Source organism: Hemibagrus wyckioides, linkage group LG06, assembly GCF_019097595.1.
Source record: "Hemibagrus wyckioides isolate EC202008001 linkage group LG06, SWU_Hwy_1.0, whole genome shotgun sequence".
Classification (NCBI taxonomy): domain Eukaryota; kingdom Metazoa; phylum Chordata; class Actinopteri; order Siluriformes; family Bagridae; genus Hemibagrus; species Hemibagrus wyckioides.
This window is the reverse complement of record NC_080715.1, coordinates 31,891,767-31,915,499: the sequence shown is the minus strand read 5'-3', so window position 1 is coordinate 31,915,499 and position 23,733 is coordinate 31,891,767. Positions and strand designations below refer to the sequence as shown.

The window sequence follows — 23,733 nt, the reverse complement described above, 5'->3', positions numbered from 1 at the left end:
GTAGACCTATGAAACATACACTGCATTGCCAAAAGTTTTGGGACACTCCTCCAACTCATTGAATTCAGGTGTTGTTTTTCAGGGGTTTGGCTCGACCCCTTTGTTCCAGTGAAAAGAGCTCTTCGGCATACCAAGACATTTTGGACAATTTCATGCTCTTTGTGGAAACAGTTTGGGGATGACCCCTTCCTGTTCCAACATGACTGCACACCAGTGCACAAAGCAAGCTCTATAAAGACATGGATGAGTGAGTTTGGTGTGGATGAACTTGACTGGCCTGCACAGAGTCCTGACCTCAACCCCATAGAACACCTTCAGGATGAATTAGAGCGGAGACTGAGAGCCAGGCCTTCTCGTCCAACATCAATGCCTGACCTCAGAAATGCACTTTTAGAGGAATGGTCAAAAATTCCCATAAACACACTCCTAAACCTTGTGGAAAGCCTTCCCAGAGGATTTGAAGCTGTTATAGCTGCAAAGGGCGGAACAACTCCATATTACATTCATGTGCATGTAAAGGCAGGCGTCCCAGTTTTTGCCTGGCTTACAGTCTCCGCTCTATCATTCATTCATTGTCTATACCCGCTTATTCCTAGGATTCCTAGGGTCACGGGGGTCTGGTCTCCGCTCTAATTCATTCAAATTTTAAAGAATCAGACTTGGCAAAAGTAAAACTATTTTGGTGAAATCACAGTGTTAATTGTAATTAGTCATGAATAATGTGTGTGTTTGTGTGTGTTTGTGTGCAAATGTGATGCAATAAGTGACAGATGGGTTGAGACTGACGTGTCAAGGACTTTAGATACAGAACAAACTAATCTAGTGTAAGCTTATTATCAGTGTCAAGCATTGGATATGAGTGAAATGGAACTTAGCATTGAGACACACACTGTGTGTGTGTGTGTGGACTCATATCAAGAGACGGCTGGTCATTTGAAGTCTATTGGATTATCTGTTCTTTTTTGAGAAAACCAACACTTAATGGAAATGATTTCCAACATAATCCTGATGAATTGAGACAGTAACTGAAAAAAGAGGATTTTTTGGTATGCTGCTCCTCTGCTCCTGTTTTCTGTTCCTCGCGTATCTGTCGATCTACCTGTCATTTAACTTTTTCAGGAGTCTGTTCACATTAGACTGTGAGAAGCACGATATGACGGCAAGAATACGGAGAAAGAGATGGAGGAGAGGACGGATGAAACTGTCGACCAGGATGACTTTCCAGCGAAAGAGCACACATTAATACACACACACACACATTTATTAACAAACACACTATCATGTAAAATGTATTTAAAAATGTGTTAAGATAATTATATGTATAGATGAATATAAAAAGTTAGATATAAAGTTAGCTATTATTTAATGTGTAGATGGTATTAATAATAAACCAGAAATTATTAAATGAATTAACAGCATGTGCAACTGACACGTAAATGAATAAGCTGACACTAATGTGTGTGGTACCAATAAAGTGATTTATACAACAGTTATTTCTAATCTGATGAATTTGATTGGATGAGCAGTGTTCCAAGAATGCTTATATTTCATATAACACCGTTTGTCTGTGTTTGCCACATAAAATTCCAGTTCTAGCATCTGTGGACATGGCAAACAATTCATATTACATCAATATAACATCTAACTATAGATTTGAAAGCTCATTAGATAAAGATGAATAGAAAAAAGGAAAGTATTGTTTTTTTGAGATTTCAATTTGTGGAGCAAAATATGCAAGTTATTTGGCCACATTGTGCCAAAAATGTCAGATACATGATACTATTAATTTCCTATTTATACAACTGTTCATAAAATAGCACTCACATTTGTGCTGTGGAATATTCTGTACAACTACACTATTGCTCATGTATTTTTTTTTTATATACAATTTTATATACAAAGCTTACATTTTGTTGCTCATACAAAAATGTTGATATGAATATTTTATTTGAAAATGTCATAAATAATAAAGCTAATCACAACTTGATGGAGTGAGATCTAATGGAATCCTTTCATTCGAATCCTTCATAATAAACAAGCTTTTAAAAAAATACACATTTAGCCACATTGCTGGGTAATAATGTGCATGCTGTGTTTTACAGACAATAAGTTGCACTGGTCAAGAAGTACACTGATAAATTTTAACTGCTGGGAAATATTGCCATAGCTGTCCTTTTTTTTCTTATTTTTTTTAGGTTTATCAAGTATCAGATACAGTGATGGTAGAAATATTTATTTATTAAAAATATTTTGATGCAGAGGTTGTTTTTTTTGTAACAAATGTGATAAATATGCAAAAAAAAAAATCTACTACAGTGCAAAATAAAAAGTGCAACCTATAGTAAATACAGTAACAGTGACTGAGCTGCTAGTTTAATAAATTAACTTTAAGTTTTATTCCAGAGCTTCTGTTCAGATGAGGCCACCTGTTGGATTGTAGGAAAAAATACATACATTATGATTTGTAAACACCTGATAAGTATATCAAATGAAGATTTTTACGCACCACATTCGTACAGCAGATTTATTTTGTGAATATCTAGCTGGCTCAGTCCATCACGCTGGCCAATAGGAATGTTTGGATCTGGTTTAGGGATGATGGTTGGTAATCCGTCTTCTGAGAAAGCATATCTGTAATGAGATTAAAAATATAAAAATAAAGATTAATTCTTAATTAAATATTCAAAGTTGTTAGTTTTTAGTTTTTTTTTTTTTTTTTATAAATATGACAACTGAGTTAAACTAATAAAAAAAATTCAACACATATCTGAATAACATGTACAGTCATGGGGAAAACATTTTTATTTTTTTATTTTTTTTCAATCAAAATCAGGGCCTACATATCAGTTGTGTGGTCCTCAACAACATCTATAAACAGTCAGGTGACAGCAAAAAACACAACACTTCTTAACCATTCTTTCCAGAAACATTAATTCATCATCAACAGCTTTTGCTAGCTTTGTGTTCTAAAGAGCTCAGGTGTTTGTGTGTGTCTACATCATGGCAATAATGCAAGGACATTAAAAAATAGAATATCATAATATCATAACAGGACCATAATTAAAATGTGATGATAATGGTAACTGAAAATGTTAGCGTTATGAATATTGTACATTGGCACGCTGCTTACCTTCCGTAGTGCATTACAGAGTCATAGTCATATACGGTGTTTAAATTGTTTGTCTCATACTTTTTAAAGTTGTGCTTTTGACCTGCATAGAAAAAGAAGATAAATCATTTAAAATGTTAGACAATGAGACTGACTTTTTTTGTCTGAATTTGCCAAGAGACTGGATCGACAGCAAAGGATGTTGTGTAATAGTGAACAGGAGGGCATGAAACACACCCTCAATGATGTTTTCCCACAGGATGTTGACGTAGTGGTCGCGATCAGAGCGTGACTGCTCGTGAACAAAGCCGAGCACATGCATGAGCTCATGAGATGCAATGCCTGACCACATGCACCCTGGGGTCTGCAGTGAGAGTGGCTGAGGTCCTCCCACCCTGCCTAAGAATGACCAGCACCTGTAGAATCAAAAATAAACACAGCTACAGTACTGATAAAAAAAATAAATAAAATAAAAAAACTATAAAATAATAAAGTCACAGAAAGTGGACCTTTATTTATTTGTTTGTTTGTTTGTTTGTTTAATTAAACAAATGTTTAAACAAATAATTAAACAAATGTTTTATTAACATGATTCCTGGGCACTGCAAATTCCCAAATTTCTGGCAATTTATGTCATCCCCTTTGAAAGTGCACTGAATACCATAACTATGGGTTGGATGGATATTAGGCGAGTCTGGGAGTTAAATGAAATGTTATACATGTGTTAATGGTTGACAGTCGTATCAAAGCTCACCCAAATCTAGGCTGGATATCAACGAAGTCAGCTTGATGCGTACGTGGAACAAATTTCACACATGTTGATGATGAGATGTCCAGCATTCCCAACTCGATTGTGATCCGGTCCATATTATCTGCAGCAAGATAATGTACATAAATATAAAACACTTTAGTATGGCCATCAGCAGCTACCAGAAAAGCTTCAATGCACCTTGGTGTGGATTCTACAGTAAGATACTGAACTTCTCAACTGGAATAGTTTACACCATTGCCCCAATAAACCATTATTCAGTGCTTTGATGATGGTGGTGGAGAACGCTGTCCAATATGTCATTGCATAATTCTCACACAGGTCTTCAAATGTTTTGAGATCTTGTTAGTGCTGATAGCCGAGGCATATGATTTAGTTCATTTTCTAACTCATTAGAAATTAGTTTTCTTGTTTCCTGTGGAATGGGGTGCAGTCAATTATACTACAATGAAATGATTCATCATAGAATAAAGATGATCCACAGAAACACAGTTCTTGCTAATGGTCTAGAGTCTAGACACATCCTTTGTGTTAGTTACCTGAAAAATGGTTGCTGTTCTCTTTTTCCCTACAGATTGCACTAATGCACATACATCATGTTCCTTGATTGTGTTTTTGATCACAATTTCCAACCCTACTCATTGTACTTCACAAATCAAAATGCAGACTTTATATTACAGACACTATTAAATTTGTCTATGTGACTGAAACTGTACCCAACCTATCTTGGCAGAAAATCAACATTTACTTGCTCTTCTCAGCATTTATATATGTATTTATATATACCACACAGCAGGGTAGGATGCTAACTGTTTCACTGTATCATGAACTAGACCTACTTGTAAGCATCTGATATTTTTCCTTTAATTTGACATACATCACTAAGAACAGGATTGTTTTTGAACCCACCATAGAGAGGAGAGATGGTGTAAGGAACATAAACAAATCCATCCACTGATTTTTGCCAGAGGCAGTTTTGGTTCGGACACGAAATGGCACTTCTCAAACCAGAACTCACGATGTCACCTTCACGAAAGGCATAGCCCCGAAAACGTGATATCCCTGTTGGAAAAACAGACACACACACACACACACATATAAATCATTTAAATGAAACACCATGTTCATGGCTTATGTTCTCTAGCAAATTTGAAAAAGATCCTTTAATGATAATATTGTATATTATAGCAGTTATATTCTCCAATAAGAGTAGAAGAGGAGCTTTGGCAGCTGTCTTTCCGTCAGTATTGTTCAAACCTTACCACTGTTTGCTACAAGTATCTTGTCCATTGAGTTCATCTCATCTGGATACAGAAACTCCTCTGAAGAAACAAATTGGATAAATATCATCAGCAAAGAACCAATATAAAAACATAAATACACACAAAAAGGTTCATATATACAGTATGCTAAATTATACACAGATTGGTAGTTTTTTTATGTACTATAAGCATACATAATAAACCAGCATGAACAAAACACACACAGGCTGACCAAAAACCACAGAAAAAAAGAGAACACAAACTAGCCAGAATCTAGCCTTTATTTATCACATATACATTACAGCACAGTGAAATTCTTTGTTTGTATAGACCAGCCATGGACGGTTGGGGTCAGAGCACAGGCTCAGCCATGATACAGAGCAGAGAGAGTTAAGGACCTTGCTCAAGGGCCCCAACAGTGGCAACTTGGCAGTGCTTGGGCTTGAACCCCCAGTCTTCTGGTCAATGACCCAGAGCACTTGAACCACCACCCTTCACAAGCAGATGGACATTAGCTAAAATGTTATCCACTTACACACTTTCAAAGTTGTCTAGCCTGCAATGAATGGATATATGAACTGAATATCACGTACAAACTCTGAGCATTTATACTATAGAAAAAAGAATGTAGGCTTACAAGTCTCCTTGTGTTTGTGGCCACAATAAGGATTTAAAATTCTATGATTAAATCCGAGTCCTAAACTAAGTTGAACAAAGTTTTCTAGCTAAATGTGAATTGGCTTACACACTGGTTACATACACACACTGACAAAACCAAAGATTGGCTAACAAAAGAAACCAGAAATCTTCCAGAAAACGATTTTACCTGAATACCCTCGTTTTGCCCTCATTTTTGCTCCATGCACTGCAGAGGAATTCTGCCAAAAAGTGAGAAATATACAGACTATTCTTTATATCAAAATGTGTGAAAAGATAAAACATGTATTAGAATGAATGCAGATAAATGGTTTAAAATCTTGATGTCATAACTATACCTAAACATACTAATTTTTGGATCTCTTGATTTTTATTGCACAGTGCTCTTTGCATAGTACTATTCGCTCGAAATGAACTGCAATATTACTACTAATGTTCATGAAACAATTTAGCATTTTTACCTGCAGAGGAAAGGTCCAGCATTGCATCACCATTGCAAAAAGAATTGGTAAACACAGCATTTTGCAAGAAACTAAACTGAGTCTCATTTTAAAGCATTCTTATATATATATATATATATACATGTATACACCCATACACACACACACACACACACACAAAGCTCCTCCCATATTAAAGACGCACATACTGTAGATACACATCATTATTTGATATTATGACAAATCCTTAACTTCAAGGAACAGTTTACACAATTACTATGTACACTACAGCGCTAAGTGCACAATTACAACATGTACTGCTTTAACATCAGAGTTTCTGTCCTACATCAGCAGGTTTATGGGAAGCAGCTTGAATTCACTGAGGCCAAATCACTGACTCTGCAAGGTCTGACTGAGCAAACTGCACTCATTGTGTGTTAGTCACCACTTTTAGTACGTTTCATCTTATGCTTACAAAGCTCAACCCTATTAATAACACACCCCAACATGCTCTTAACACACAATTTACAACTTTTTGTTTAATAACACATAATGCAGGGAAAGACAATTCTCCTAAAATGCAAAAAGTTTGTTCAGAATGAAATTACATTAAACAAAATAAAAACAAATAAATTAAATAAGATAAAAAAAATAATGTGGAAAGAAATTAAAAAACATTTTTTGGGGAAAAAGGAAAATAAAAAATGGTTAAGCTGTTCCTTTGTTGATTTGGATGTATGCTTTTTTGCAATGAAATTGATTGGTATTTGTTGCTACTCATGAATACCTCCATCTTGATTAAAACTGGCTAAAGTAAAGCAGCTCTAAAACGTAATGCTGTCACCTCCATGCTGCACTGTGATGTTCTTTAGGTGAATTTTTAAATTGGTCTCATTGGACCGTAACACATTTTAGAGAGTAATCAGTATGTATCAGGTATTTCTGCAGCTCCTTTAATGTTGATGTAGGTCTCTTGCCAGCCTTCTTGGTACATTTTGGAGGGACGTCCTGTTCTTTGTGTGCTCCATTTTTTCTATTTGTTGATGATGGCCTTTACAGTGTTCCATGGAACATCTAATGTTTTGGAAATTATTTTATACCCATCTCCTGATCAATACTGTTCAAATGCCATTCATGATTTGTAAGTTATTTGAGGACCATGGCTTCAGCAGTCACATGAACCCTAGAAATTGTGAAGAAAATGAATGTCAGCTGAATTATAATTACTTATGAACATGAGATTTAATTAAATAGGTGTGAGAGCTCCACATAATCTTTTTCCATATGCTTACACTATTATCCACTAGGGGTTCCTGCTTATGCATGGGCAGGAGTGTGTGTAAATGAACAAGGGTTGGACAAAATAATGTGAACACTCACTGTTAGGGTTAATATTATTTGTGTAGGCTACTGTGAAAAAAAGAAATGTGATTACCAATTATTTATTTTTCATTGCGATATATTGTCTAGGTTGCATCCCAGTGTAAAACAAATTGTGCTCAGCAGTGGTTAGTTTAAGACATTGTTGAAATGGGTGACTTGTCAGACTTCCAAAGGGGACAGATCATTGAAATCTGTTTAGCAGGAGCATCTGTAACCTTTACAGCCCATCTCCTTGGTGTCTCCATGATTATGAATGCGTATACATTGCAGGACTTCATCATCAAAGAAGAACAGTGGATGAAAAAAACCAACTTAATGATAGGGACTGTCAAACATTAGGAAGGACTGTGTTCAAACAACACAGAACTACTGCAGCAAAAGTGGCAGCAGAACTTAATATCCACTATAAAGACCCTGTTTCGACAAAAACAGTGCACAGAGAACTTCACAAAGCCAACATCCATGGAAGAGTTGCAGTTGCATTAATCACAGACACAAATGCAAAAATACAAAAAAGATGGTGTCATGATCTTAAAACCTGGACAGTTGAAGACTGGAAACAAATGACACTGATCTCCCTACAGTAGGTCGAGTTTATGTATGGAGAAGCCCCAGTGACAACTTGGACTCTCTGGTTCAAACTGTAAAACATGGGGGTGGATCTGTAAAGATTTGGGCAGCCATATCTTGGTATTCTACTGGATCCTTCACTAGCTTATGGTCATGTTACTGCCAGCAGGTATTTGGAAATTCTCAGTTAATCAGGTGCACCCTATGGTCCAAATGTTGTTTTCAAACAATGAGGCCATTTTTCCAATATGATAATGTGCCCATACACACAGCCAAAACAGTTCAGTCTTGGTTTGAGGAGCACCAGTATGAACTTCAACATCTGCCCTGGCCATCACCTGACTTGAATATCCTCAAATCAATTTGGGAAATTTTGGAGAGAACAGTGAGAAGCAGGTTCTCCGCTCCAACCTCTCTGAAGCAACTAGAAGATATTCTACTAAATGAATGGTGTAAAATTCCACTAGAAGATATTCAGAAGTTGTATAAATTTATTCTACAAAGTTCTACACCATTCTACAGATGGTGGTCCAACCACAGTAATAAAGAGATGTTACATATTTCATCTGTGTTAATGTTATTTTATCCAACCCTGTAAATATACCCTCATGCACAAGACAAAACTGGTAAATCCTATGCATAGAATCATTCTATGCTTAGATATGTGAGTAGAAAAGTCTGAACACACAATTTACGCTCAAATATATGCACACACATGGTTGAGCCATCAGATCTGCTTGAGCGGCTGCTTGACACCATTATTATGAGTTTCTTTTTCAGTATTCAGTATTTGTGTAAATATTTGCTTACTATGAATAGTTTACAGACAAGTGTACCCCACCAAGAAACTGGAGGCTTTAAAATATTTGTGACGAATATTACAACCGAATTCATGCTCCCCTAACCTTGATTACATACTGACCTAACAGCATCAAAAAAGGCATGCTAATGAGCTGATTAGTCCATTCAGGTGTGTAGGGAAAACTAAACGACTGCAGGATACATCTCAAGCCACTTTTCACACTTTTTTCTACTTATTTTAAGAAGGGAAATATATTCAGAGCACGGATCTTAAAGAAGAGTAATGACTTTGAAATGGACTCGCCACAAGATAATACACATAATTCCTCTCAAAATGACAAGGCTGTTCATGTAAGTATGAGATCTTTTTTTTTAGGTACAGTGCTGCAATATTAAAATGCTATCTGTTAATCCTGCATTAAACTTATGCACACACAAAGAAGAGAGACAATAGAAAAACAGTGCTACAATGCTAACACTAATAAGCTGATTGTTATCATTTTTAACAAACTTAGTTGCCTCTCATTCCCAAAATCTACACAAACTAGTCATTTAAACCCTTATAACTCAGTAAATAAATGTGTGAGCAACATGTTTCATGGACTTAAGCAGAAATCGAGATTCATCAGACAGGGCTATTGTTTTTACAGTCTTTAGCTATCCAGTTTGGGTGAGTCTGTGTCCATGATAGCTTCAGATTCTTGTTCTTGGCTGACAGGAGTGAAAGCTGACGTGGTTTTCTTCTCTTGCTGAAGTATCCACCACAATATTTGACATGGTGTGTATCCTGAGATACACCTCTCTGTCAGTTCCAACCAGTTTAGCCATTCTTTGTTGACATTTCTCATCAGCAAGCCATTTCTGTCCACAGACCTGCTGCTCACTGTATGTTTTTTCATTTTCTTGCACCATTCTATGTAATCTTTAGAGACTGGTGTGTGTGTGAGAGAGAGAGAAAATCCCAGATCAGCAGTTACATAAATACTGAACATTAACTGGAGCTCTTGTTTGGTATCTGCATGACTTTTACTACATTCCTAAATTCACTGCTACTGATAAGATATAATTTGGCATGGCACAGCCAACTGTACAGTTCCCTGATGCTAAATTGCCAAATTATCATGCTATTATGAAACAGGTACACAGTGTTGGTATGCTTTCCTGACAACAAAAATTGTACACAAGTGTTTGCTAAATTCAATTAAATGTTTTTTTAAGGATTTGCTGAAACAACTCAAAGATGCAACTTCTAAACTGCAGAGAGTGAAGGCTGAAAGTGAGGACGTACGCATGGAGGTTCAGCAGTGGTAAAACACGCACACAAAACGATGTGTGTGGTTTAGGTCCGGTGTTTTATTAATGCTCTTAAAACTTTGTGTGAAGGCGAGAAGAAATGGACCGCAGGATGCTGTTGTTGCTGCATGTGGATGATCGAGTGTGTGATGCGCTGATGGAGCTGGAAGCCGTGAAGCAGGAAAAACGGACGTTGATTCAACTGATCGAGACGTTGAACACACGTGCTCGGTATAAACCACAGACATTCCAGAAGTCATTTTTTTAAATTTTCTACAATTAATATCTATTTGTGTGGGTCAATTTCCAATAAGCATCAGATTGTTTAGCGCAACATTTTTCTGTTTAGGTATTTAAAAAAATTTTTTTACAGGGAGATGAAGCTGAGCAGCATCTCTGTGAGTGTAATGCATAAACAGGTGGAGGCACTGGAAGAGGAGGAGCACAAGTTGAAAGCGCAGTGTGAACATGTGAAGAAAGTGCTGGACTGTGTTCAGGAGAAACTTTGAATGGTGTACTGTGAATGTGTTCTTTTTAAATAAACTATAACTATAAGACATTAAACCCATGTGGTAACCTAGTTTATGCTTTTGTTTAATAAAACAAGTTCGACTTAAAAGATGTTTTTGATTCAAATTAGTTTTATACATGCATGATAGAATTCTGTAAATAAAAATGTAAGAATTCAGCAAGAAATTGCTGAAAGCTCCAGAAGAAGGGCTTCTTCTCTATAAACTCATGAACCGAAAGAAAGCTTATTCTCTTCTCTTCTCAGTTGTTTGTAATTAGTGTGTTGTGACCTGAAGAGAAATTGAACAATAATTTAAGCAAACTACAATACCATCTATGATTATTGCCACCCTTTGTGTAAATGACTAGAATAAATGTTTTTGGGCTCAAATGTTTAATGTAAAAGCAATTTTAGAATTGTAATCATTTTTTGACAATTATTTCAAATGGATTTACTATTGCTCCATAGGACGTTCAAAGTTTGGAATATATTCTGTTACCAAACTCTGGTTAACAATTTTCTAGAAATTTTAGCCTATTCTTCGTCTTTGTTAAAGTGTGTTCTCTTATAAACTGTGTGCCTTCCAAAAACCTTCCTCGATGAAAAGCAGCACTCTACCACTCTGTAAAGACTGGAGATTTTCCAGCTGGAGCAATGACGCTGGTAATGGTCAGTTGCCCAATCAATCAATCAATCGTCGATCAAATTGGCGGTGCATTAAGGTAATGCCGTGAGTCACACTAAGATGGCGGTAGTGAGTCGAAATGAAATAATTTGCTGATTCCAAGAAAAGAAGAAAAAAGGGGAGCCTCGTGATCTTAAGTAGCAAGGTATAGATTTAAATATACGTATTTTTCTCATGGGTTTTCTTAGCTTCTTGGGTCGTGCTAGTTATTCTCACCGTACAGTTATATCTACTCCGTATTATCAGAACAAATATTCGATTTGTTCCTGACTGTATAACGAAGAACCCGAAAAACAGCACTGTATTCCGCACCTGTATTCCATTTTATTTCTTTCCACTGTGATTGGATAAAAGATGTCTTTTAACCAATTACAGCGCAATACTGGTGCACTACTTGCCAATCATAGCGCAGGAGGGCGGTGCTTGAAGGGAAAACGGGTAGGAAAGAAAAGCTAGTTCATGAGCAACGTGTGAAACAGTTCAGGGTATTTAACGCCTAATTTAACCATTATATAAATTAAACAGAACAACAGACTAGCGAGACAGCGGTTCTAAATAATTTACAATTGAAAATATTTTCAAACTAGGTAGCTTAAACTAGGCAGTTTGGTGTTACTTCAGCTGTGTTAATGTGGATTAAAGCAAAGCCCCTGATGAAGGGGCAGCATGGGCACTGTGGGGTAGTTACACAGGAGCTTGGTATTATTTGCTTATTTAATAATGCATACAAAGACATTTTGATGGGCAACTGCCTTACAAAATACAAGGTGGTATAAAGTGACTGGTGTATTATGGACATAAAACCTAAAACATACAAAACACTATGCTAAAATAATTTAGACACCTGTACAAACCTGGGTGTATTATTGGGATTATTGCACTGAAGCTCTGTGTGAGAAAGATGGTCAATAAAATGGCAAAAAGGTAAAAAAACAAAACAAAACTGGCTTGATTTTGTCCAATTCTGAGTATTTGTCTGAATAATTTATTGTTTTCTTTCAGATCCTGAACTCTGGAATGTACCATAGACCTTAGTTAATTTATGTAAATGTTTTATGTAAGTTGGTTTCCAGGCCCATCGTGTGTGTGTGTGTGTGTGTTGTGTGTGTGTGTGTGTGTGTGTGTGTGTATGTATGTATGTATGTATGTATTGAATGTAGGGGACATTTTGCAGGCATGGCTTGGAAATGATTGACATTTGCACAGGTGTTGTCAGTTCTCTGTATGAAAGATGAGCTGCTACGGTACTCTCACTTTTCTCTAACATTCAGTAGAGAGTTTATTAATACGAAGTGAATTCTACTGATATACAGTATGTCTCACTTTAATATTTAACAGTATTTATTTTACATCAGTCTAACACTGTCAAAAGATTGTGGGTTCATGAGCAAAAGGTTTGAATATGGGTGCCTTAGAGGCACCACTTTATCCTATGATAATCATTTGGCTCAGTAAATGTTATGTAAATCATATCTTATGGCCTTTATAGTCACTAGAACCCAACCCAGTGGACTTGCATGCACCTACATCTACTTAGACAAATAATGCTGTTTTTTTCCCCCCTGTTAATGTGTAATAAATAAGTCTCGTATAATAACTGCCATTTTTCTTCCACTTTATTTCCTCAGTTCCGTAAGTGTGCTTCTTTCATGATGGCCAAACCCAATCGCTGCTCTTTGTTTGACCTTGTTGTTGACCTAAAGCTTACTGATGGCCTCAGGGAAATTTCAGAGTTTCAGAATCATCCAGAAACCCTCTGTCTCACTCTCAGAGAGGGTATGTTGTGTTTTTCCCAAATGATTAAGCATAAAGGTTTTTCCAACAGGTTTTCCACTTGTTGCTAAGGGTACGTGTTTATATATGTATATGATTTCTATGAATATATGTTTTAGTAGTAGAAGTATGTCAGGATCAGGCACCAGCGTCGCATCATGCAGAGTGAGAGAATACATTATTGGGTATGTTTGTATCATATAGTGGTTTAAAAGGGTGTATAATTTATGAAGGGGGGGGGGGGGGGGGTTTGGAATCTGGCAACACTTGAGGGCATCTCACGGATGTAAGATGACTCGCTTTCCCCTGCTGTAACCTCCATGATTCTAGGTTCTAATGAAGAGTCTGCACCTTTTGTTTTAAGCTGGTGTGGTGGATCCTAACAGACCAGGCATTCACTCAAAGTAATAACGGTTGAGACCTTTCAGGCCACTGTTAATATTTTATAATCAGTACAGAACTTTACTGGGAGTCAACATGGAGTGAATAAATTCTAGGACTCTGGCCTAAATTATGGAATGTTTTAATATTGCTTTTTGAAATTAGAAAGCAACAGTTCTGAAAAGCAAAAAAAAAAAAGCCAAGGTTATTGTGGCTTATTTAAAAAAAACAGGACCCACAGAACCCTAAACATCTGGTGCAATATCTGTAATATTTGAGATAATATGTGACAATTAATGCACATGGTCTTGTTTCAGTATTTATAAATTAAATGAAAGGTAGTTGTTTTGCAGAATTTCCTGAGGATAAGAGAGGAACGGATGTAAGACGAGGTGAGGCAGTGTCACTAACAGACGTGTCGGACAGGAAGTTTTGCTCTGCCTGTCAGTGCTCATTTGAAAGTCGTGAAGAGCAGGTGTGGTAATTTCACATGAAGTGTTTACCAAATGATTTATTTTCTCCGCTGTGTAAACATCAGGAAGATATACAGGCTAATGTTTGATGGGATTTTCTGCACTTTGTATGTTTATTTAGATGGAACATTATAAGCTGGACTGGCATCGCTTCAATCTGAGGCAGCGACTGGCAGGACGATCACCGATCACAGTGGAGGAGTTCGAAAAAAAGACCGGAATGGGTTTGCTAAATAAGTTCTCACTCACCTGTTTTAATGCTATACATAAAATCCAGTTGTTGCAGTGAATCATAACACTTTAAACGAGATGTATATGTTAAAAGGATATGAACTTTTTCAGTTAAATAAAACAGGGTATAAATGTGATCACTACTTGTAAAGTTACATGTAGACAAAATTTCATGATCATTGTGAAAATGTTGCCACTGTTCTTACTAATTGTTCTTTTTTTTTTTTTATTTCATTGTGTCTGCCAGGCTTTTATTTTTGGACATAGTCAGATATTATGAATTTTTTTTTTAGTTCATTAAATTGAGATAATAATCAAATCTATATTTTAAAGGTTGGTCTTCTGTAAAGGCCTGTCTAATTTTGATTCCTGTATGTTTTGTGAACAGGTGACATGTCGAGTATTTCAGGTTCAGACTCTGAGAATGAGGAGTCACATAGTGAGGAGGAGGAAGGTGGTGGTGATGGTGTGATTTCTTCTGGAGGTCGTTTATCTCCCAGGGTTTTGCTCCAAAATTCTCAGGGACAATATTTTTGTCTGTACCGTTGTGCAGTACAGAAAAAGACAGTACGTTATGTAATTTTTTTTTTTTGAAGTATGTATATAAGCTGCCATACAAACGCCAAGTAATGCTTGGCTAGTCCTTATGGAAAAAGGACTGTCCTCATGCCAGGCTGCTTGGACACAAATCTATACAGCCATGTTCCCAAATCTCCCGGAAAATTGGAAGCTGTTACAGCAGCATTTCAAAATTAATGGCCAAGGTTTTAGAATGGGGTGTACAGTGGTCAGGTGTCCACATACTTTTGGTTTAACAGGTTATCTTGGTTGTGTTAGAAAAGAAAGCTTAAATATCAGACTTAGTTTGATAAAACATAACAGAGTCCAACATTAGAATAAAGATTGGTGATGTGTGAATATGGTGCTTGGGCCCCTGACATTCAGCATGAATCTGCTCTGTCCTTCAGAGAGACAGTGAGGCAAATTTGGTGGATTCTCTACTAAACATTTCGGACAAGACAGTGTGGGTGATTCTGATGACTGGCGGTGGCCATTTTGCTGGAGCTGTTTATAAAGGGTCAGTAAACTCTTGCAAGTCAATTCAGTGTCATGGTTAAACATATGATAATATTATCTTTTTACAGTTTCAAGCAAAACAATATTCACAGTTTAAATAGTCAGTTTGAATAGTGCATTTTTTGAAGTATCATGCAGATCCTGCATAAAATCTTTTTAAAGTGTTAACCCACTATTTAAACCGTTGAATATTTTCCTTTCTCTTGGGAAAAAACTGCTTGTCTGTTTGACGTAAGGTCCTTTTTTATAATCCCTGTTATTGATGTCATTCTTTTTAAAAACCTAAAACATCATATACTGAAAAGCACAGTATTAGTTTTGTTCCATTACTAGCTATTCTTGGAACAAAGTTAGTCTTATTTTACAGGAAAGAGGTTGTGCAGCATAAGACGTTCCACCGTTACACAGTTCGAGCAAAACGAGGAACAGGTCAGAGCGCCCGTGACGCCCAGAATAGAGCCCATGCCCCTAAATCAGCTGGAGCCTCTCTCCGGCGCTATAATGAGGCAGCTCTAATAAAGGCAAGTACAAAGAACACTTGACTGAATGGATGTTACAGTGAGGGAAAAAATTATTTGATCCCCTGCTGATTTTGTACGTTTGCCCACTGACAAAGAAATGATCAGTCTATAATTTTAATGTTAGGTTTATCTGAACAGTGAGAGACAGAATAACAACAAAAAAATCCAGAAAAACACATTTCAAAAAAGTTATACATTGATTTGCATTTTATTGAGTGAAATAAGTATTTGACCCCTTTGCAAAACATGACTTAGTACTTGGTGGCAAACCCTTGTTGGCAATCAGAGACGTCAGATATTTCTTGTAGTTTGCCACCAGGTTTGCACACATCTCACATCTCAAGGAATTTGGGCCCACTCCTCTTTGCAGATCCTCTCCAAGTCATTAAGGTTTTGTGGCTGATCCTTCAGCTCCCTCCACAGATTTTCTATGGGATTAAGGTCTGGAGACTGGCTAGGCCACTACAGGACCTTAATGTGCTTCTTTTTGAACCACTCCTTTGTTGCCTTGGCTGTGTGTTTTGGGTCATTGTCAGGCTGGAATATCCATCCACGACCCATTTTCAATGCCCTGGCTGAGGGAAAGAGGTTCTCATCCAAGATTTAACAGTACATGGCCCCGTCCATCGTCCCTTTGATGCGGTGCAGTTGTCCTTTCACCTGGGGATGGTGTACTTGGGGTCATAGGCGGCATTCCTCCTCCTCCTCCAAACACGGCGAGTTGAGTTGATGTCAAAGAGCTGGATTTTGGTCTCATTTGACCACAACACTTTCACCCAGTTCTCCTCTGAATCATTCAGATGTTCACTGGCAAACTTCAGATGAGCCTGTACATGTGCTTTCTTTAGCAGGGGGACCTTGCGGGCGCTACTGGATTTCAGTCTTTCACGGCGTAGTGTGTTACCAATTGTTTTCTTGGTGACTATGGTCCCAGCTGCCTTGAGATCATTGACAAAATCCTCCAGTGTAATTCTGGGCTGATTCCTCGCCGTTCTCATGATCATTGAAACTCCATGAGGTGAGGCCATCCATTCAAGGAAGATTGGCAGTCCTTTTGTGTTTCTTCCATTTGGGAATAATCGCACCAACTGTTGTCACCTTCTCACCAAGCTGCTTGGCGATGGTCTTGTAGCTCATTCCAGCCTTGTGTAGGTCTACAGTCTTGTCCCTGACATCCATGGACAGCTCTTTGGTCTTGGCCATGATGGAGAGTTTGGAATCTGATTGATTGCGTCCTTCTGTGGACAGGTGACTCTCCCTGAGAGTGCTCCTACTGTAATCTCAGTTCGTTACCTGTATAAAAGACACCTGGGAGCCAGAAATCTTTGAGTGATAAGGGATCAAATACTTATTTCACTCATTAAAATGCAAATCAATGTATAACATTTTTGAAATGCGTTTTTCTGGATTTTTTTGTTGTTATTCTGCCTCTCACTGTTCAAATACACCTACCATTAAAATTACAGACTGATCATTTCTTTGTCAGTGGGCAAACGTACAAAAGCAGCAGGGGATCAAATAATTTTTTCCCTCACTGTACATTCCATCAGGTTCTGACTCTAGACTCGGGACTAGACTATATTTGTATATATACATTCTATATGCACTGAATGAGCAGTATAAATATTGTAATTGGACTAACACTTTTTTAAATTTTAAATATATATGTTTATTAAATACATTTGAAAACATTTTCATATACTGCATCAGCTATATATGGTTGAAATGACAATAAAAGCTACTTGATTTGAAATGTAAACAACACGGGCACTGCACATAACCTCTTCCTCTTCCTCACTAGTGCATTCAGGAGCTGCTGAAGAGCTGGGCTGAATATTTAACGCAGGCTGACGCCATTTTCCTTCGAACCCCTAAATATAACCGAAGTGTGTTCTTTGGAGGTCGTGGAGCACCACTGATGAAAAAGGACTCAAGAATTCAATCGATTCCTTTTGCTACTCGCAGAGCCACATTCAGCGAAATAACACGTGTACATGATGTCCTGTCAACAATGCAAACTTATGGTAAATGATGCACAATTTTTGGATTTAACAGCTCTTTTTATTTTGGCCCTACAAGCTAAGGTTTGAAATACAGTTCCGAGGTATTACTTTTGAAAATAATTACTGAACATAATGTGTTAATGGTACATGCATGTGTCAACTTTATTTACAGATAAGATCACAGACATATCCAGCATTCTCAGTTCATCCAAGAGACTGTGGCAGAAAAAAGCCTCAAATCCAGCTAATCAGAATGCAGCAGGTAAGTTACAGCCCTGATCTCTGTTAGGGCTGTGTGTGTGTGTAGTGTTTTACTGATGACCTTTGTGCATCTGTACACTCAGTGTGTGTCTGTGTCAGTAGCCCACCATGTAGTCCAACAGCAGGATGATCAGGAGGAAGAGGAGGAGGAGGAGGAGGTTTCTGTGGAGCTGCAGATGGAAGATGTGTCTTTAACTACTTTAGATTTAAGGGAACATGAGGTCAAACCTGGCAAGAAGAAACGACGGAAGAGGAAAGAGGGAAAACTAGAAACAAAAGAGAAAGAGGGGAAACCCAGAGAGAGAGAAAGTATTGTTCAGATCTAAATCACTGTTTCACTTCAAACAAATAAATTTTGTCATTTTGTTAAAGATTTGTTTTTTAATTTATTTTATACGTGGCTAGACCTGAAGGACGAGACTGGGAATGAAAAGGTGGAGGACGAGACTGGGAATGAAAAGGTGGAGGACGAGAAAACAAAAGGCAAGAAAAATCTGAAGAACAGCAAACATGATGAAGGTACAGTCTGTCAGATATGATATGCACTCAAAAATGACATGATTTTTAAGTTTAAAATTTCACATATATTTAAAAAAAATATTTGAAAGTCTTTTGTTGAGATGGGTTTTGGGTTATCACTGAAAACTGCGAAAGAGCAGTTTTTGTTTAACCCAATAAAAACAGCACATACGCCAGTCCACATGTTATTTCTTGAATTATTAACAGTTGCATATGTTTTCTTGAACACCCCTATATTAACCCCACCCCTCCAGAAGCCCTGCCCACTGTCCCTCCAAACTCACCTTGCAATAGTAATGTCTCATCTTGGTCTTCTCGCTTAAATGTACACTGACATGGCTCCCTCAATTTCTCAATTCCAGGGTAAACAGAGAATGCTTTGAAAGTGTTAAGATGAAATCAAATCCAATAGTGAATGTTTAAGATTTGACAAGTATATACACATGTGGACAAAATTGTTTTAGGGGTACCATCATTTTTGTCTAAACCAGTTTCATTATCATTACCATGTGTGTATTTAACATTAACTAACTACATTTATTAGACATGTACTTTGGCCAGAAGAGAAAAAACAAGTTTAAATACAAGCTACAAGAACATTGTAAAATGTCCAAAGTTGTACTAGCTACCGGGACTTTAGCTAAAAGCTTTACCAAGGGTTTCATTTGTGTGCATTTAGATGAGGTCTGTGTATCATGGGAGTTCAGCATCAGAGACGCTCTCTACACCGCCTGTAAAACTGGTGACACGGAGGCATTACACGCGCTTCTGAAGCAGGACACATGCACGTTGATCCGACTTCTTAACACACCAATCGACTCAGCTGGATACACACTGCTGCATGTGGCGTCAGCGGCTGCGCAGAAACATGCTGTTAAACTTTTACTGGAGATGGGAAGTGACCCAACATGCAGGTAACACACAGACACACTGGAAACATCCGTTAACATGCACAAACATAGACCAAACATTTGGAGTGTAGCTATTACCAGGTGCAAGTTTTCACTAAATACTCTCTAGTTTCTAAAGATTCTATAGAATTCTCTATTGTATTATACATTCTATAGTCTATTTAGTATCTCTATGCAGTGGGACCATGTATCTCATTATGCTTTTGTACTGCAACATGTTCAACATTTTGATTAAGCTCAGATACAAAGCACCTAATTTTGTATTGAGGCTAATTGAAAAAACATAACATTGTAAGACAAGCTTGGCTAGTTTATTTGCAACATCTTCATAAACATCAACACTATAGTATTCTTAAATCTGATTAGTCAGAGCCATTGATTAATTCTCTATAAATGACAGTAATAACAGTTATTCTCTTACACCTCTAGGGTTTGATTCCCATCCTGTGTGTGAAGTTTGCATGTTCTCCCAGTGCTTTGGGGGTTTTCTCTGGTTACTCCAGTGTCCTCTTTCTCTAGTCTAAAGACATGTTATATGCCAGGCTGAATGGCATCATTAAATTGTGTATAGCGTGTGTAATTGTGTCCTGTGATGGGTTGGCACCCCATCCATGTGACCCTAGTCTCCTGGGATAGGCTCCAAGCTCCCCACGACCCCATGTATGATAAGCTGGAAAGTAATGCCCTTGTTCTAGTGTGTTATCCTTTCTACAGTAACAGCATACAAAGATTATGTTGCTTGTTCATAACACCAACTGAATTAACATGGAATGTAAGACATAGTCATTAGGCCTTAAAGATAGAGGAGTTTCTGGTTTCTCCTTAACATAAGTTGTGTTTTAGCTTCTGAAGAGAAACCGCAAGGAACCAGCGAATGACTGTATATACCTGCTACAGTATGACAAGTGAGAACAGAAATTAACTAGTTTTTTGGACCACGAAATTAAGTACATTAACTACATTATAAATCGTGAAATGTTTGATGTCATTCTATGAGCAGAATAAAACACTTCAGGACCTATTCATATAAATGATGACGTTTCCTGTTGTAATTTATCCCATCATTCATTATTTCTATGTTCAGGCTAAACTGGAATTTTATCAAAAAGAGCTTACTTTGTTAATAAAATTTACATTTTTTGTTTCACCCTCTGTTCACAGGCGCACTGTTTAGTGGCTTCGTTGTTACTGTCCATTTCACTTTAATGAAGGGTGTGTATTATTTCTCTCTTTTTTTCTGTGTGCGCGTGCGTGTGTGTGTGTACACAGGGATAGGAAAGGCCAGACACCATATGTAGTTGCACCAGACAAAGAATGCAGAAACATGTTCAGGATGTTCATGGCTGAACATCCAGATAAATATGACTATGCTAAAGCTCAGGTATGGCACACACAGAGAGACATCATCAAACTGCACGGTTACACTTTCATATTCCAAAAATGTCAATTTATCCGCTTGGTCATTTTCTCTTCATTTATATAATTTTTTACACAAACACAGTCATGGGCAGTGCCCTAAACCACATGCTAAATGATGAACCACAGGGAAATATAACATTGCTAATATTTTTAAACATTATTTATTACTGTTATGTGTGGCTTTATCAATGTTCAAAATTCATTCAATTTAAAATTTTCTGAAGCACAGATTTAAAATGGGTTCTGTTAAGAGTGCTCTAAAGTTTAAAGTGAACATTTGGTGTACGAAAGGTTCCAGGACCGCTGACAGCTGAAATAGAGAGCAAGAAAGCGGAAAAGAAAAAGGCACAGAAGGCAGCCAAGAAGCAGCGTGAGAAGGAGCAGAGAGAGGAGAAGCGACGAGAAGAGGAGGAACAAGAGGAGAAAAGAAGGTTTTTGGCGCTTAGTGACCGAGAAAAGGTACTGAGAGAAGAGGGAAATAAATGTATGGTAAATAGCAGGAAGAATGATCCAAATATCTACCATAAGCTGTGTAAACTTTCATTCTTCAATTCTGTTAAATGTTATGTAGGATACATACACACATACAGGATCCCTGTTAGTCGGATAATAAACAATTAAAAAATTATACTATTATATCACTTTAGCTTTGCTTTAGCGTTACAGAAATCCAGACTTAAATTTTAATTCTTCAGTGAAAAAGCATAGACCTAGCAGTGTATAAATCATAGTGTGTTTGTTTGTTTAGCGAGCACTGGCTGCAGAAAGACGGTTGGCAGAGCAGGTAGCCACAACAGGAGGAACACTCACGAATATCAGGTACATGGTATATGTGTTTAATCCTTTAAATACTCACAGGCAGCACTGCCATTTTATTATAACTAGTGTTGTCAAGAAGAATAAGCTGTTATAATATCAGGCTAAAGGGCGTTCCCACACACAGCGACAAAACGACTATTTATTTTCAGTGAGAGCTGGGGTGAGAGAGCGCTGGTGACTAGGTGTGCGCGTGTCCAGTGATGCGACAAAGTTGAGAAAAGATTAACTTTTAACGTCCAGTGTAAGTAAAGACTCGTGATCCGTGGCAAAGAGCGCACACTGCATTTTATATACAAACACCAAATCTCCCTCCAGATTGTTTTTATTTTATCGGCAAGAAAGCAAATGCTCTTTGCGTCACATTCGTCATTACATCATTTTTACTGGCAACTTTGCAGTACAGCGACTGGTGACCTGCAGCAATAAAATCACTGAATGTGTGAATGTAGCATAACAAATACTTACTTGGTCTATGTCTCGCCAACATGTACTGTGGCTCCTGCTTATTTTTTGGTGTAGATAAGTTAATTTGTCTTTATTTATCACATATAGTGAACTATTACTACACAGTGAAATTCTTTCTTCGCATATCCCATCCTTGTAGGTTGGGGTCAAAGCACATGGTCAGCCATGATGCAGCACCCCTGGAGCAGGGTGGGTTGGGGCTCTTGCTCAAGGGCCCAACGGTGGCAGCTTGGCAGTGCTGGGGCTTGAACCCTGGTCTTCCGGTCAATGACCCAGAGCCTTAACCACTTGAGCTGCCACTACCCCGTATATAACACTAGAACATTCCTGCAAAAAAACATATATTTCTTTTAGTATTGTTTTGCTATTTAACATGCTTTTTTGGGCAAGTCATTTATGTTAACGGCTTCGTATTGGCACCTGAATGCAATAAATTGTTGCTGCCCGTTCATTGTCAGGAAATGCTTCAGCTGCTCAAGAACACTGCAGATCATTCATTTGTTTTTAGAACAAGAACCAATCAAGGTCATTAGAGAACAGTATGGAGGTATACCTTAGAATATAAAAATCTCCTTTTGTGTTGATGCAGTTTCTTACTGTGTGTCTTTTCATTGTAGGCGATGCTGGCAATGTGGAGAGTCTCTGCTGGGGAAAGTGCCATTTGAATATCTAAATTTCTGTTTCTGCTCAACACGATGCGTCCAAACACACAGAAAAAAAACAACTGTGCTGCAAAAACCCTAACTCTGGCAAGAGTTATTAGACTACTCCTGCCACAGCTGAAGAACTTCTCCAATTCATGCCTTATAATTTATTTTAATTTTGTGTTGTGTAAATTTAATAATAGAATTTACTCAATACTCACTAACAATCAGTATCACAAACATGAACAAAGGTGTGATGGAAATAAAAAAAAAAAAAGAACAGAAGCAGATCAGGAGTGTAATTCTGCATGCGGTATAATGAAATAGAAATTATTTCTTTTATTATTCATGCTAATGATAATCAAACTAGAACTCCTCCTGTTATTTTTGTACATTTTTCAGGACAGTGGGTAACTGTTTTGACATTTCCATTACAGGACTAGAAAATATTTTGAAACAACTACACATTTCATTTCTTTAATTTAAGAGCAGTTGAAAAAAATTTTTTTTTTTTTTTAATGAAATATATTTTTGAACAATTGGCTGTGTTCAGTAAATGCTCCCCCAAAAGTACATCTTAAAGCAGCACCATTTTTACAAAATTTGCTCATTATTATCTAGGACTATTTGTATTAATAAAATATAATATTAAAGTATAAATAATAAAGCATTTTTACTTGATGAAAGCACATTAATAATACTAACAGATACAATATCAGGTCACTTCTGGTAAACATAAAGTAGAAATAAAATTAT

The 23,733-nt window shown here is 37.3% G+C and overlaps 3 protein-coding genes across 8 annotated transcripts; 2 read left to right on the top strand and 1 right to left on the bottom strand.

Annotated features, from left to right (window-relative positions):
• Window positions 1-2,498: 2,498 nt before the first annotated feature.
• On the bottom strand, window positions 2,499-6,318 carry hce2l1 (high choriolytic enzyme 2-like 1). Its single transcript, XM_058393426.1, has 8 exons — window positions 6,259-6,318; window positions 5,967-6,018; window positions 5,141-5,200; window positions 4,788-4,940; window positions 3,864-3,981; window positions 3,347-3,525; window positions 3,131-3,212; window positions 2,499-2,631 (listed from the first exon to the last, which is right to left on the bottom strand). Exons 1-8 carry the CDS (start codon window positions 6,316-6,318, stop codon window positions 2,499-2,501), a joined length of 837 nt encoding a protein of 278 aa, XP_058249409.1.
• Window positions 6,319-9,188: 2,870 nt separating this feature from the next.
• Window positions 9,189-10,793, top strand: si:ch211-167j6.3 (uncharacterized). The gene is made up of 4 exons (XM_058390899.1): window positions 9,189-9,342; window positions 10,210-10,298; window positions 10,375-10,515; window positions 10,658-10,793. The coding sequence occupies exons 1-4, from the start codon at window positions 9,286-9,288 to the stop codon at window positions 10,791-10,793; spliced, it is 423 nt and encodes a 140-aa protein (XP_058246882.1). The 5' UTR covers window positions 9,189-9,285.
• A 741-nt stretch (window positions 10,794-11,534) lies between these two features.
• Window positions 11,535-23,257, top strand: ankzf1 (ankyrin repeat and zinc finger peptidyl tRNA hydrolase 1). Of its 6 annotated transcripts, XM_058393101.1 has the most exons (17): window positions 12,503-12,537; window positions 13,109-13,256; window positions 13,988-14,109; window positions 14,229-14,331; window positions 14,727-14,905; window positions 15,307-15,416; window positions 15,783-15,936; window positions 17,738-17,960; window positions 18,112-18,201; window positions 18,300-18,509; window positions 18,606-18,719; window positions 19,399-19,633; window positions 20,900-21,011; window positions 21,341-21,508; window positions 21,798-21,868; window positions 22,018-22,109; window positions 22,951-23,257. In XM_058393101.1, exons 1-16 carry the CDS (start codon window positions 12,529-12,531, stop codon window positions 22,067-22,069), a joined length of 2,100 nt encoding a protein of 699 aa, XP_058249084.1. In that variant the 5' UTR covers window positions 12,503-12,528; the 3' UTR covers window positions 22,070-22,109; window positions 22,951-23,257. The 6 variants fall into 6 exon arrangements, with proteins under 6 accessions (XP_058249082.1, XP_058249085.1, XP_058249083.1 ...); XM_058393099.1 differs by lacking the exons at window positions 12,503-12,537; window positions 22,018-22,109 and adding an exon at window positions 11,535-11,625; XM_058393100.1 differs by lacking the exons at window positions 12,503-12,537; window positions 22,018-22,109 and adding an exon at window positions 11,636-12,404.
• The last annotated feature ends 476 nt before the right edge of the window (window positions 23,258-23,733 follow it).